This window comes from Kryptolebias marmoratus, linkage group LG24 (assembly GCF_001649575.2).
Source record: "Kryptolebias marmoratus isolate JLee-2015 linkage group LG24, ASM164957v2, whole genome shotgun sequence".
In the NCBI taxonomy this organism is placed as follows: domain Eukaryota; kingdom Metazoa; phylum Chordata; class Actinopteri; order Cyprinodontiformes; family Rivulidae; genus Kryptolebias; species Kryptolebias marmoratus.
Genome location: NC_051453.1, coordinates 18,846,872 through 18,858,498, shown reverse-complemented (window position 1 = coordinate 18,858,498; position 11,627 = coordinate 18,846,872). Strand labels below are relative to the sequence as shown.

At 46.4% G+C, this 11,627-nt stretch overlaps 2 protein-coding genes across 3 annotated transcripts in view; one reads left to right on the top strand and one right to left on the bottom strand.

Moving 5' to 3' along the window:
* The first annotated feature begins 170 nt into the window (after positions 1-170).
* LOC108240216 (E3 ubiquitin ligase TRAF3IP2) lies at positions 171-6,716 on the top strand. 2 transcript variants are annotated; one of them, XM_017423529.3, is made up of 10 exons: positions 171-327; positions 1,862-1,949; positions 2,152-2,783; positions 2,861-2,903; positions 3,026-3,090; positions 3,192-3,289; positions 3,948-4,016; positions 4,206-4,322; positions 4,421-4,495; positions 4,625-6,716. In XM_017423529.3, exons 2-10 carry the CDS (start codon positions 1,885-1,887, stop codon positions 4,769-4,771), a joined length of 1,311 nt encoding a protein of 436 aa, XP_017279018.1. In that variant the 5' UTR covers positions 171-327; positions 1,862-1,884; the 3' UTR covers positions 4,772-6,716. The 2 variants fall into 2 exon arrangements, with proteins under 2 accessions (XP_017279018.1, XP_017279017.1); XM_017423528.3 differs by having other exon boundaries at positions 1,859-1,949.
* wwc3 (WWC family member 3) overlaps positions 6,553-11,627 on the bottom strand; it is a 31,279-nt gene continuing 26,204 nt past the window's right edge. The window contains exons 14-23 of the mRNA XM_017423526.3: positions 11,389-11,475; positions 10,938-11,133; positions 10,680-10,850; positions 9,489-9,610; positions 9,235-9,382; positions 8,980-9,144; positions 8,812-8,904; positions 8,499-8,729; positions 8,291-8,418; positions 6,553-7,015 (exon numbers count right to left, since the gene is read on the bottom strand). Of these exons, the coding sequence (XP_017279015.1) occupies positions 6,949-7,015; positions 8,291-8,418; positions 8,499-8,729; positions 8,812-8,904; positions 8,980-9,144; positions 9,235-9,382; positions 9,489-9,610; positions 10,680-10,850; positions 10,938-11,133; positions 11,389-11,475 (1,408 nt within the window). The 3' untranslated portion in view covers positions 6,553-6,948. The remainder of the gene's footprint in view (positions 7,016-8,290; positions 8,419-8,498; positions 8,730-8,811; positions 8,905-8,979; positions 9,145-9,234; positions 9,383-9,488; positions 9,611-10,679; positions 10,851-10,937; positions 11,134-11,388; positions 11,476-11,627) is intronic.

Below are 11,627 nucleotides of genomic sequence, written 5' to 3'. Positions count from 1 at the left end.
ATATATATATATATATATATATATATATATATATATATATATTAGTTTTTGTTTTGCTCTTGAAGTTGTCTCAGTGAGGACAAATGTCCCCTGTCTCACAGTGGGAGTTAAAGGTGGAGTCAGGCGGAGGAGGTGCTTCACCTCAGCTGCTCCTAAAACCAGCCTCCTCAGCCGGATGTGTCACTTTCACCTGGAGAGAAGAAACATTTCGCTTCACACAGCTTCACCGGCGAAGGGAAGCCATTTTTATCTATTTTCTTTTTCTTATTGCGTAGTTTATGTCAACTCGACCACGACGGAGCTACCTGAAGGAGGCTTAAAGCGACGGTAAGTTGGACAAACTTATGCTTTTTTTTAATTTTATTTTTTTATTTTGTATTTAAATCAGACTTTTTGTCCTCGGCTGGCTGCCGTAACTGTCTTCCTCCTGTCGCCGCGCTGGCTGCCTGAGAGCAGCCGAGGAGGCTCGAAGAAGCGGGGTGGGTGGGTGAATGTGTGTGTCGGAGGAAAATATCTGGGTCAGCCTCAGTGGAAAGCGCTGCTTTTTTATCCGAGACCACAGAGAGGCTTTTATTGACTTCTCGTTTACAGGAACACGCGGTGTGAGCGCCGTGGTAAAACCAGGTTAAACGAGCCTCCGTCGTGTTATCAGAGCAGTGCCGCTTCACTTTCCATGACATGCAGCAACATCACGGAACAGCTGATGGGGATGGAAATGTTGCTGCCTTTAAACCTGCTGGGTACTTCAATATGAACATTGATTTATCCGGGCACAGCTTATTTAATGATTGAAAAAGATGTCTCGTCAGTGACAAACATTTCCCTCAGCCCCACATGTGATCTAACTCCTGAGAAAAGTCCCCTGTGTCAGAAAAAAAAGCAACAATTTCGTCACAAGCTGCTGTTTGCTCTCATGCAAACCCAGCTGTGGGCTGATTATTAGTCAAAATTATTTCTCCAGCTCCAACTCAAACTGAGAAAACATGTTATAACACAGCAGGAAATGAGACGTAAAGAGGAAAATAAAAACATGTTTGGGTTTCAAATCTTAAGCCAGGAGAAGAAGAGTCTTCAGCGGTGATTTTAAAAGTCCCGACAGTCTCAGAGGGCTGTGTGACCTTCAGATACCTTTTATTATCTTTTTATATTTTAATTCAGATCTTGGAGCATCTGAGACAGGGGTGTCAAACTCTTACAAAATAAAAAAGTCGGTCCTAGCCAGGAGCTAGTCTCAGTCAATGTTTACTGAACTTGTCAGATACGTCAGATTACTCGAATGCAGCTCTTCCCAAGACGTATTACGGTTTAAAATAAACACTGATCGTTTCATTAAAGAGCCAGACATCGTCATGAGCACTCATTTCTGAACTGACAAGCTGTTTAAAAATAAGTGTTCCCCCCTTTTTTTATAAGAAGGAGCCAATCACTTCTACGCACGGCTGAAAAGTTCAAACTGTTTTCTCAGCGTCGAAGTCGGCTAATTGCCGTGAGAAATCCGCTCGGCCTTTTAAGGCAAAACGACTAAGTCTGTCGCGGATTGGCTGAAGCGTTTAAAACGTAAATCTTGTGGGCTGGATAAAACAGCAGTGTGGGTCGTTTCTGGCCCACGGGCCTTGAGTTTGACTCGTGATCTCAGAGAAACTAGCTGGTTGAGCGGAGGGCTTCAGATTCATCAGAAAAAAACCCTCAATTCTTTTTCATTACATGTCTGTTGATGGGGACACACGGCTTCACCTTAACAGAACTTAATTGATCTGTTTATTTTCCCCCTATGAAAAGCTTTTATTGAGCTAAAAGATGTAACTGCTCCAGCTCTGTTTATTCTGTTTTTTTGTTTTACATTTACTTGTATCTTCAGCAGCGGTTTAAAGGAGGCACACATGGATGTCAGGAGAAAGAAGCCCAGTAATGCTGCCCACCTCAGTCTGCTCGCTTTCTGCTCCAAATAGGTGAGCATGACCGCAAACCCGCTGTAGCTCGGAGCTGATTGGAGAAAAATGTGCTCCTGCTTGTGTCGCTGTGCAAACGTTTTCGTGCAAAACTTGTCAGATGAGCTCCGCTTCTGATGAGAAAGAATGAAAACGGAACATCTCTCGCCTAAAGTGGTTCAGACCACTGAGTGTTTCTGGTAAATGTGTTCCCTGCGCACAGTTACATCAGCCTGCTGAGCACCCACTGCAACACCCCCGAAGAGGACGATGAGACCATGAGCGCAGAGGAGCGAGAAGCCAGCCTGGTCCACAAACCGGGCGACCACCCCCAGCTCTCGGGGCGCAGCGCGGTCTCCGACGACTTGGTATTCAGCAGACGCGGGTGGGATGCGGGGCAGGAGGGCTCGCTGCACCCGAACAGCTCCAGCTTCTACTCGTCCCGGCTCCCTCACAGCCTGCCGCTCGGATACAGCCAGCCGACGCCGTTCCCCAGCCAGGTCAGCTGGCTGCACCAGAGCCTGCCCAGCAGCTGGTCGGGGTACCCCACCAGCCTGCCGTCCTGCCTGAGCCACAAGGGCGACCCCAGCTGCTCCGAGGAGAGCTGCCTCTCCAGGTGCAAGTCCCTGTCCCTGCCCGGCCAGTACAGCACCAACATGAGCAGCTTGGAGCAGCCGCTGTCTCTGCGCTCCAACCCCCCTTCAGCCGAGCTCTACCACCACACGCTGTCTCCGTACTCGGGCCCGCCTCAGAGGCCCGCGTGTTGTGCTCAGTGCCCCGCTGACGCCTTCAGCAGGAGGCCTGTGGCCAACAAGCACCCCTGGGCTCAGTACAACCCATCTTACAGCCCCTACTGTAAGTCTGCTCATCTGTTCCTCCAAAGCAAAAACGGTGAAAGCAGCCATTTTACTTCTCTGCCTTGTCTCCTTTAGATCCAGGAGACTGCAGACTTCCTGCAGCTGGATTCCAACATATGTGAGTGTTTATTAAGATGATTATTGTTTTTGATGAATCGTTTTGAGTTACAGTAGACGGATTAGATCCATAACTCATGTTGACTGTTTTGGGATTAAAGTCATTTTTTACCCTTTGTGCAGAGGCCTCAACACCCCGGTCAAAGACAGACACCCGGCGTACAGCACACCTCTCTCTCTGGAGCAGAGTGAGTGTCAACCCCCCCACCCCCTTACCCCAACAAACACCAGCACATCGAGCTGCTGCGCCCTTGTCTAAGGGTTGTGTCTTTTTCTTTTTTGAACGCAGGGAGGGTCTTTGTCACGTACGAAGCAGACAGCGACAAACACGTCAACGAGATCATCAACTTTGTGGCTCTGCTGCGACACAATGGCTTCGACACTCACGTACGACTTATCCACCACCACCTTTACCCTTTACCTGCACCACTGATGCGTTTAAATCAATTAAACTGCCAAAATGTTTATCACGAGTCTAGCTGTGGGTTGTGTTTACTGCAGCTAGTTTGCAGCATTTTGCCTGTTGCTGTAGTTGTTAAACTGGCGTTGCTTTAGAGAAGTTATAATAACGATCACATTATAGATCTATAACACAAAGTTTGACTTCATTGTTGCTCCACAGCATAAGGTAGGCAATAATGTTTTTGCATGTGTCTGTGTCTCATGAACCAATGGACTGATTTGAATGAAACTCTCGAGAAAGAGCCATTAGATGTACATCTACATCTGAGTCACTTTTGGAGTCAACCTAATTCAAGATGGCCGACCAATTCGACCTCAGCCAACTCACAAATGGCTGTAAATCCCTCACCTTTACAGATACTGAGCTAAAATCTGATTTGGTAGTAGCTGAGAGTCATTCACACAGGTGACATCATCACTAAGGTTTGATCAGAACAGCTACACCTCTGTCGTTTCCTCATCATAAGATGATCTTAGTTTAAAACTCCGGTATGAAAAGCCGAGGGCGATGTGCATTCCTAGGCTTTTAATTTCTTTTTTTTTTTCTTCCCACCCCTTTTTCATTTTTATTTGTTTTCTTCAGATTGACATTTTCGAGCAGCAGTTCAGAAGTATAAGCAAGATCGACTTCATGGAGCGGTACCTGAGTGAGGTAAGATCTCTCGAACCTGACAGAAACAAAAATGCTGAAAAGAAGAAGAATTTGAAAAACAACTCTGCGATGAACCTCTCAACGCTTAGGCAAGCTGTTGCACCACCCTCAGCTTTTTGGCTTTGTGCAAGATGAAACTCGCCTGGAAAGTTGAACAGTTATATGCACTGGTGTCATCCGCTCTCGCAGAAGGAGTACCTGATCATCATCATCATCAGTCCCAAGTACTATGAGACGGTGACGGCCTCCCCGTTCGAACTGGAGAACGACGACAGGACCTTCAACACAGTTTACATCCACAAACAGGTCAGCACCTTCACCCCCGCTCAGCAAACACCTGCATATCTGCTGGATCGTGTTTAAAGTTCACACCTCTGAGCTTCGTGTTCTTGTTTGTCGCTCAGCTTCAGAATGAATTCATTCAGAATGGGAGCAAGAATTTCAGGTTCATTCCCATCTTGTTTCCTGGAGCTAAAAAGGTAAGAGTTTATGTCAAGTTTGAGCTCATTTTCCGCCTGTCCGTGAGGATTTCATGGAGCTGGATGCATATCAGACACAGTCGGAACGGTTAAACCTCGGCGGTGATCGCTCACTTTGTCCCCCTGCAGTGTCACGTTCCCAACTGGCTTCAAAACACTCACGTCTTCGTTTGGCCTCGCGATCGAGACGACATTCTGCGGCGGCTGATGAGGGTGGAGAAGTACAACCCGCCTCCGATCGGCGAACTTCCAACCATCGTCTCCATCCCCATCTAGAAAACTGACTCGAGGACAGAGACGGGACTGAACTCTGGTGGCAGTTTCCTGGAGAGCAGTCGCTCACTGCCGAGGTGAACAGGAGTGTGTTCACACCTCTTCTTCTTTTTTACTGGGTGACTTTCCTCCTCAGGATTCATTTTTAAATTCTTTCTTTTTTTAATGAACATGCAGAAAAATGTTGGCTTATCGACACACAAAAAGAAGCTTTTTCATCTTTTTCGCATCTCATCATTGCACAACACATGATTTTAATGGTGCTTTTTCCACCTTGAAGTTGTTTAACTTCGATCACATGCACATTTTCACACCGGAGATGTTTGACATTTTACTGGGAGTCACGTCAGGTTCGACTAGACGTGTTGATGCGGAGAATCCAAAATGTATATTTCCAGTTTGACAGCCTCTTATAATCAGCCTTATTGCATCTTTAATTACTGATCTGATTGAGTTTAAACTGCTGTTTTGTTGAGTTATTGCTTCTGTAAGGCTCGACTGCATGAAGAGAATCCATGTTCAGGTGGAGCAGTTTTTACTCTTGTAAAGATTATTGCACCTCTGAATGCAGACAGCACTGGAACAAAGACTTTCTTCAATCCACCTCTTAAAGGAACTGTTTGAACATTTATGATTTTTTGTTTGTACTTTTTACTCTTCATCTACGGTTTCTACATCAAAATATAGGTTTGTTTTTGGCCAGTGTGTGGGACTTTTGGTTTTCTCCCTGCTGTCAGGGAGTGACAGACACAGGGGTCTGGCAGTTACATTTATTCTTTAGTTCTCTTTACATTTCCTAAACGGCTCACGCTTGAAGACGTCAACTTAGGTTTTGACCAAAGGAAGTGCCAGACGCTGTGTGCTGGAACTTCAGGAAACAGCTGCACTGGTACGATTCAGAGGTGTTCTAGTACTGTATTAAAAAGAAATACTGTCACATAACCTCAACAACGGTGCTGAGTTGTGTTCTTGTGCGGGATGTTTCGTTGGGAATTTGAGTTCTGCTCGCATTTGTTGTTGTTATTGTTGTTTTCCGAGTTCCGTCACAACTGCTCCCACATATCAAACACAGAGGCAAGCAGAGACCTGAATTTATTTGCCTGCAGGGAAGTCGACACTTAAAAAACAGAAACCTTTTAAAGCCTCGTCGCTATAAGCGGCAGATGCACAGCCGCGCCGCAACGCCCTCCAGCAAGAAATCCAGTCGAGCTGCTTCTTTCGTTCGCTCTCAGAGCTTCTGGTAACTTGTGTCGAAATGCTTTGACAGGAAGCCATCTGGAGATAAGTAGCTGACACAGCTGCCTGCCTGCTGTGTGGTAGGCCTTCTCAAGAATCAGCAAATTTACAAATGGGGTCATCACAACTTGTTTGCGGTTAGAGAAATTACATGAAACGGTGACACATTTGAAGAAAATGTGTGCGTGAGCAGAACAGGAAGTGGTGTTCATCCCAGCTCAGGTTTTTATCTCTGCATGAACAAATCCCACACCTGGTAAACAACCGTGTCCAGATGCAGATGAATCTTTTTTTTTTATCTTCACAAGAAGCAACACTGCAAATATTCGTATAAACAATAAAAACAAGTACAGTGTTTCATATATTCATTCATATATTGAAAAGTACATGAAATAATATTAATTTTAATAACAAAATAATCACAAGTGGATTAAACATTTTATGTAAATAGCTCAGGATTTAAGTAACAGGGGAAAAAATAGACAATAGTTTCATTTTACTGTATTTAAAAACACTGAAGTGCTATTTGTTCAAAGCTACAAAATACATTTTAAGAAGCAGGAAGCGTTTTATTTCCTTCAAGGAAAAGTACTATAAAATAAGTTACAGTACAGTGAATGTGTCCAAACTGACTTTTGTTCCCGTCTTCCAGCCTTTTGTAAGCACAAACAGAAGTATCTCATACAGGAGAAAAGAAATGGGTTACTGGAAATCTTTAGAAAAAAAAACAAAAACAAAACAAAACTGTACAGTCGGGCTTGTTGTCAGTAACTGAGTATCTATTCATGTTTGTAAAAAGCCACACAAATGCTTCTGAAAAGGTGAAACATCTGGATCTTCGTCTGCAGGTCACATTTCCTGCAGCAGAAAGAACTTTGTACTTCATGAGCTCAAAACAAAAACAAAAAATACTTCATGTTTATTTGTGACGCAGAGGTGAGGCCTCATACATCGTCGGCTGGTAGAGGAGGTATGTTGAACCTTGGTCTGGTGAAGAAGGCCATCTTCTCTCTGCGCACGAAGGAAGCAAAACAGTAGCCTTTAGAATTTTGTAAAAAAAAAAAAAATCTTAAGACAACAGGGTTATTTGTTTCTTTAGTGCTGAATGGTAATTAACTAACAGCATCTCCCATGGAGACTTTCAGGCAGGACTGTTTTTTGGTTTTTTGCACATATTTATCAAAAAAAAAACTCCAGTAATCTACAGGTAAAGTAACGTGCCAACAAACAGCAGCAAGAGCAGCAGATCAGGGTTTAAAGTATGACAGCTGCTAGAAAATAAACAGATGTAAACATTGCAGTTTAAAAAGAGGAACTATGAGGAAAGTAACAGCTGCAGGACAGTTACAGTACGAGTACAGTTCCACTGCAGGAACCGAGGTCGCCCCCCCACCACACACACACACAAAAGAAAAACCAAAAAATGACCCAGGTAGGGAGGAGGCACTGTCGACACATGGTAAAATACAAGCCCAAATGTCCCTGCCTTCTCCAGCAGGACCTGATTTATGGGAGCTGCCATGTTGGATTTTTTGAACCAGAGTCCAGGGAAGTGGGGCTTTACATCCCACCTCCTCTCCTACAATTAGTGTTACATGAGTTCTCTTTTTTTTAAGCATGAAGGAACTGATTACAGCTAAAATGTCAAGAATTAACACCTAAGAGAAAAAATATCCGAGGTGCATTTTACTTTTTTTAAATTAAGGACAATGTCCCATTTGTTTACTTCAACGGGGCGGGACCTAAAGCTTGTACCGGGAATGCTGGTCCCACTCCAGCTTCCAACTTCCAAGATCTCAACCAATGTCTACATTTTGACAACGGCTGATGGATAGCACTTTTGAAATTCCTCTGAACCTTCAGAGCAGAGCTTCGTGTCGGGGAGCACTGAACATATCTGACTGGTGGGGTATCCAGCACTCCAAACGAGAATCCATGAGAAATGCTGAAATGGAAAACGAATGCAGCTGCTTCTCTGTGTGTGTGTGTGAACGAGATCAGCTCTATTTTTGAAAAATTTGTTCCCGTTTCACATTTTTCTCAGCGTTTAGAGTGATTTTACTTCTACTTCAATGGAACAGCCGTGAACAAATATGTCTGAGTGTGTTGTCATAATTCATTTAAAACCTGTCACACATTTCCACAAAGTTTGGAGCGATTCTGCTTAGGATTTGTAATGTAGTGGCTGTGAAACAATAAGAGTTTCTTGCTCCATTGGTTTGTGGTCCTGTCTCATATGAGGCTGTGTGATCAGCAGCGGGGTTGAGGAGAAAAGGCCCCACGAACCTGAACGTCTGCACAGGCAGAGGCTCCTTCTGGCTCTGTCCTCTCATCTGCAGAACCTCTTTGGAAGCCTTCCTCAGCCTCCTCTCTGCCGCCTCCTCCTGACGCTGCTCCTGCTTGCTTTGGCCGGCCTGTGGAGAGGCGGAGAGTCAGTCAGCAGACGCCGCCGCGGGTCGAGGCCAACCCGCCGCGAGCCGCCGCCGCTTTTTACCTGTCTCTGGGCCTCTCTGAGCAGGTGGCGGAAGCGTTCGTCCCTCAGGGCCAAGTTGGGGAGCTCGGCGGCCTCGCTGGACTTTGGCTCCTCTAACCGCAGCTTGAGCTCCTTCAGGGCGCTCAGCTCCTCCATCAGCTGCTTCTGACGGGTCCTGCAGGCCTGAAGATCCAGCTCCAGGTCCAAGGAGGTGCGTGTCGGCTGCTCAGCGAGGGAGGAGCGGTACGACTGCTGCACACACACAAATACACAGCTCGCAAACAACCAACCAAGCAGTACGCTCAGACATGCTTAAATACAGACGGGGTTTTACCTGCTTATATCGCAGTGTTCTTCGTTCTAATGTGTTTCTGACAAACGGCGACTTCTTTGGTAAAGTTGAGCTGTCGCTGTCGCTGCGATACAACTGAAAGAAAAGGTTCAAAGTTTTCTAACACAGCCACCAAAACCCGTTAAGAATAATGCTAAACGTTAAACTCACCCTGCAGACGTACTGGTTCCGAGCGCCGGGTGAGAAGGTCTGAGAGCGAACTATGGTGCTGCCACGCATGAAGGGCGAGGCGTGGCCCCAGCGCCCCGCCCTCTCTTTAGGCCAGACTCTCACCGACTCCGGGAACGGGCCCTCCGTCATCGTGGCCTTCTCGACCTGACACAACGAGTCAGCGGCCATTTAAGAGTCAAAGTCCTACTTTATTAATGAGTGAAGTGAAGAACCTACAGCTGCTGCAGACTTCACCTTTACTGCAGGGAGTTTGCTCGGTGTCTGATCACAGCGCCCCCCGGTGGTGAGGAAGATGCCCTCGGCACACAGACCCTCCAAGCAGGGAGCCGTAAAGGCTGTGCTGTTGCTGCAGCCGCTGTCCACAGACTCTGCTTGCCAACTCCTACAAAATAAGAACATGCACATAAAGACGCACGCAAACCACAGGTTAAAACAGGTTTTAGGGATCAAGCGAAAAAGGGTCAACTTTGAAAAGAACAGGCAGCCACCTTTCAGACGTCACCTCCCCATGCTCGTCCTTCTTCTTTGACCCCTGCAGCTCCAGCTCGGCATCTCGCTCCTCCAAGTGGGCGGTGGCGTTACGTGACAGCAGATTACATACAGTAGTGTCCTGTGACATCAGAGCGAAAACTCAGATCAAGAACAAGGAAGGTTAAATTCACTGCCGAATGGGACTCTGTTTCCAAACACCATTTATGGATTTTTCTTTTCGAACAGTCAGCTCACAGATACCCAGACCCTTCCTTAGTTCTCTCCGAGGTAGATAAAACGTTAATTTTCCAGCAAATACTAAGATTGCCTCCGGGCGTCCTCCTTATAGCATCTCTCCTTGAAAGTGTCTCAACGATCTCAGCTGATTCCTGCAGTAAAGCAGCGGCTCTCCTCTGAACAAGCTCCTCGCCATATCCCAAAGAGTGACCCATGATTTCTGATCTTATTTGCTCACCATCCACATAGGGGGACAGATCAACAGTTTCTGGCCCTCGGTTCACATTTGACCACAAACTGCACCAGTGTTTGCTGCAGGTCTGGGCTCAATGACGCCAGCAAGACTTCGTCATGAACTTTCCCACCCATTGGGCAGTTCTAGTGGAGCCCACCGCTCACTGGAGTTGAGTGAGACATCCTTCTAATATTCATGCAAGGGCTTAGATCTGATTCACTGTTCTACGACTACAAACAAAACAGAAGTGCTCCCTGTCAGGCTGAAGCTCCGCTGTCTGACGGACTCTTTCCTCCAGCAGCCCTGGTGGTTGGAATGCAGCTGGAAGAGAGAAGACCAGAGACCAAAACCTTTTCTGCTGCCGGAGGTGGCTGACATTTAGCCAAAATGTCTTCATGACCTCCAGGGATGAGACTAAGACCTTTCCGTCTCTGGTCCACAAGATCCAGCTGAAGGTGGTGAACAGCTGACTGCTCAGTTCCTCTCCTCACCAGAGTTTCTACAACTTACTTCGCAAGTCAAGGAATAATTTTGTGACCATTTCCGGAGCCTAACACCGCCGAGATGGACAAACAGTGAACAGCATACAAGTCCAAAAAAAAATCTAAACTCTCTGGTTCAGTTCTTGTAGTCACACCACTACAAGTTTCATTGTCTAGCTCACACGAATTTAAGCCTCCAAACACATCAAAGGAGCCACATCTTGTGTCAGTGTATGAAGAGTAAACATGTTTACCCTGTTTCTGGGTCTTTGCTCATCATCCTGGCTGTCATGGTGTCTGCGGTTGGCAAGGCTCTTCTGTTCAGGTCTCTGTGAGTCTGTCCCACTCAACATTTGGACTCGCAGCCAGTGGTAAACCATCTCTGTGTTCCCCTCGCAATCCGCCAGACTTAGCTGGGCTGTACCCTGCAGGAACACAAGCGACAGGTTCTCGACGCGACCGTGACTGAAATGGTGAACTCGTGACGGACCGCGGCTGTGTCGCGGACTCACCAGCAGCTCCTCCTGAGCCTGAGGACCCAGCGAGCAGACCGACAGCTGCAGGCCGCACACCGCCAGGGCATTCGCGGGAACGGGTATACGGAAGCCTTCGTTGAAACTCATCTGGCAGTGAGGCTCCAGAGCTGTACAGCAGTAAAACGCACAGGCCCTGCTGGCGTCCAGTGGAATCAAGTGCACTTTCACAAACCTACCATCCAGAGTAAAACAGTGATATCATTTTTCCAAAAGGAAAGGGACTTCAGAGGAAAATTAGCTTTTTGAAAACCTTGGGTACATTTCACTTTTGACTTGGGACAGTCTTTACTCCATTTTTTAGAACCCAAACCTAACAGCTTCATTTGTTTGTTTTTTTCTTTCAGGTTTATTGCTTTTAAAAAAACAGATAAAAAAGCGAGCCATGTTCAAAATGACCATTCTTATAAGCACAGCTGGAAACACTCACACTTTGTAGTCTTCTCTCACATTTGAGGAGTTCAGATTCTTCAGCTGCAGCAGGTGCAGCCGGAGCGACTGAGACGCAGACTCCCACCTGCAAAGAGAGGAGTTCAGCAGGGGTCCATACAGAGGCCTGAACGGACAAACAAGCTCTGCAGCAGGGGTGTCCAACCCTGGTCCTCGAAGATCACCATCCTGCATGTTTTACAACACACTGGGTTCTATGGTTAAATTACCTCATGTTCT

Coding starts and splice junctions, on each gene's coding strand:
- LOC108240216 (XM_017423529.3), top strand. CDS start 1,885: ATGTCAGGAGAAAGAAGCCCAGTAATGCTGCCCACCTCAGTCTGCTCG. Junction 3,091..3,191: donor ACCTCTCTCTCTGGAGCAGA/GTGAGTGTCAAC, acceptor TTTTGAACGCAG/GGAGGGTCTTTGTCACGTAC. Junction 3,290..3,947: donor ACAATGGCTTCGACACTCAC/GTACGACTTATC, acceptor TGTTTTCTTCAG/ATTGACATTTTCGAGCAGCA.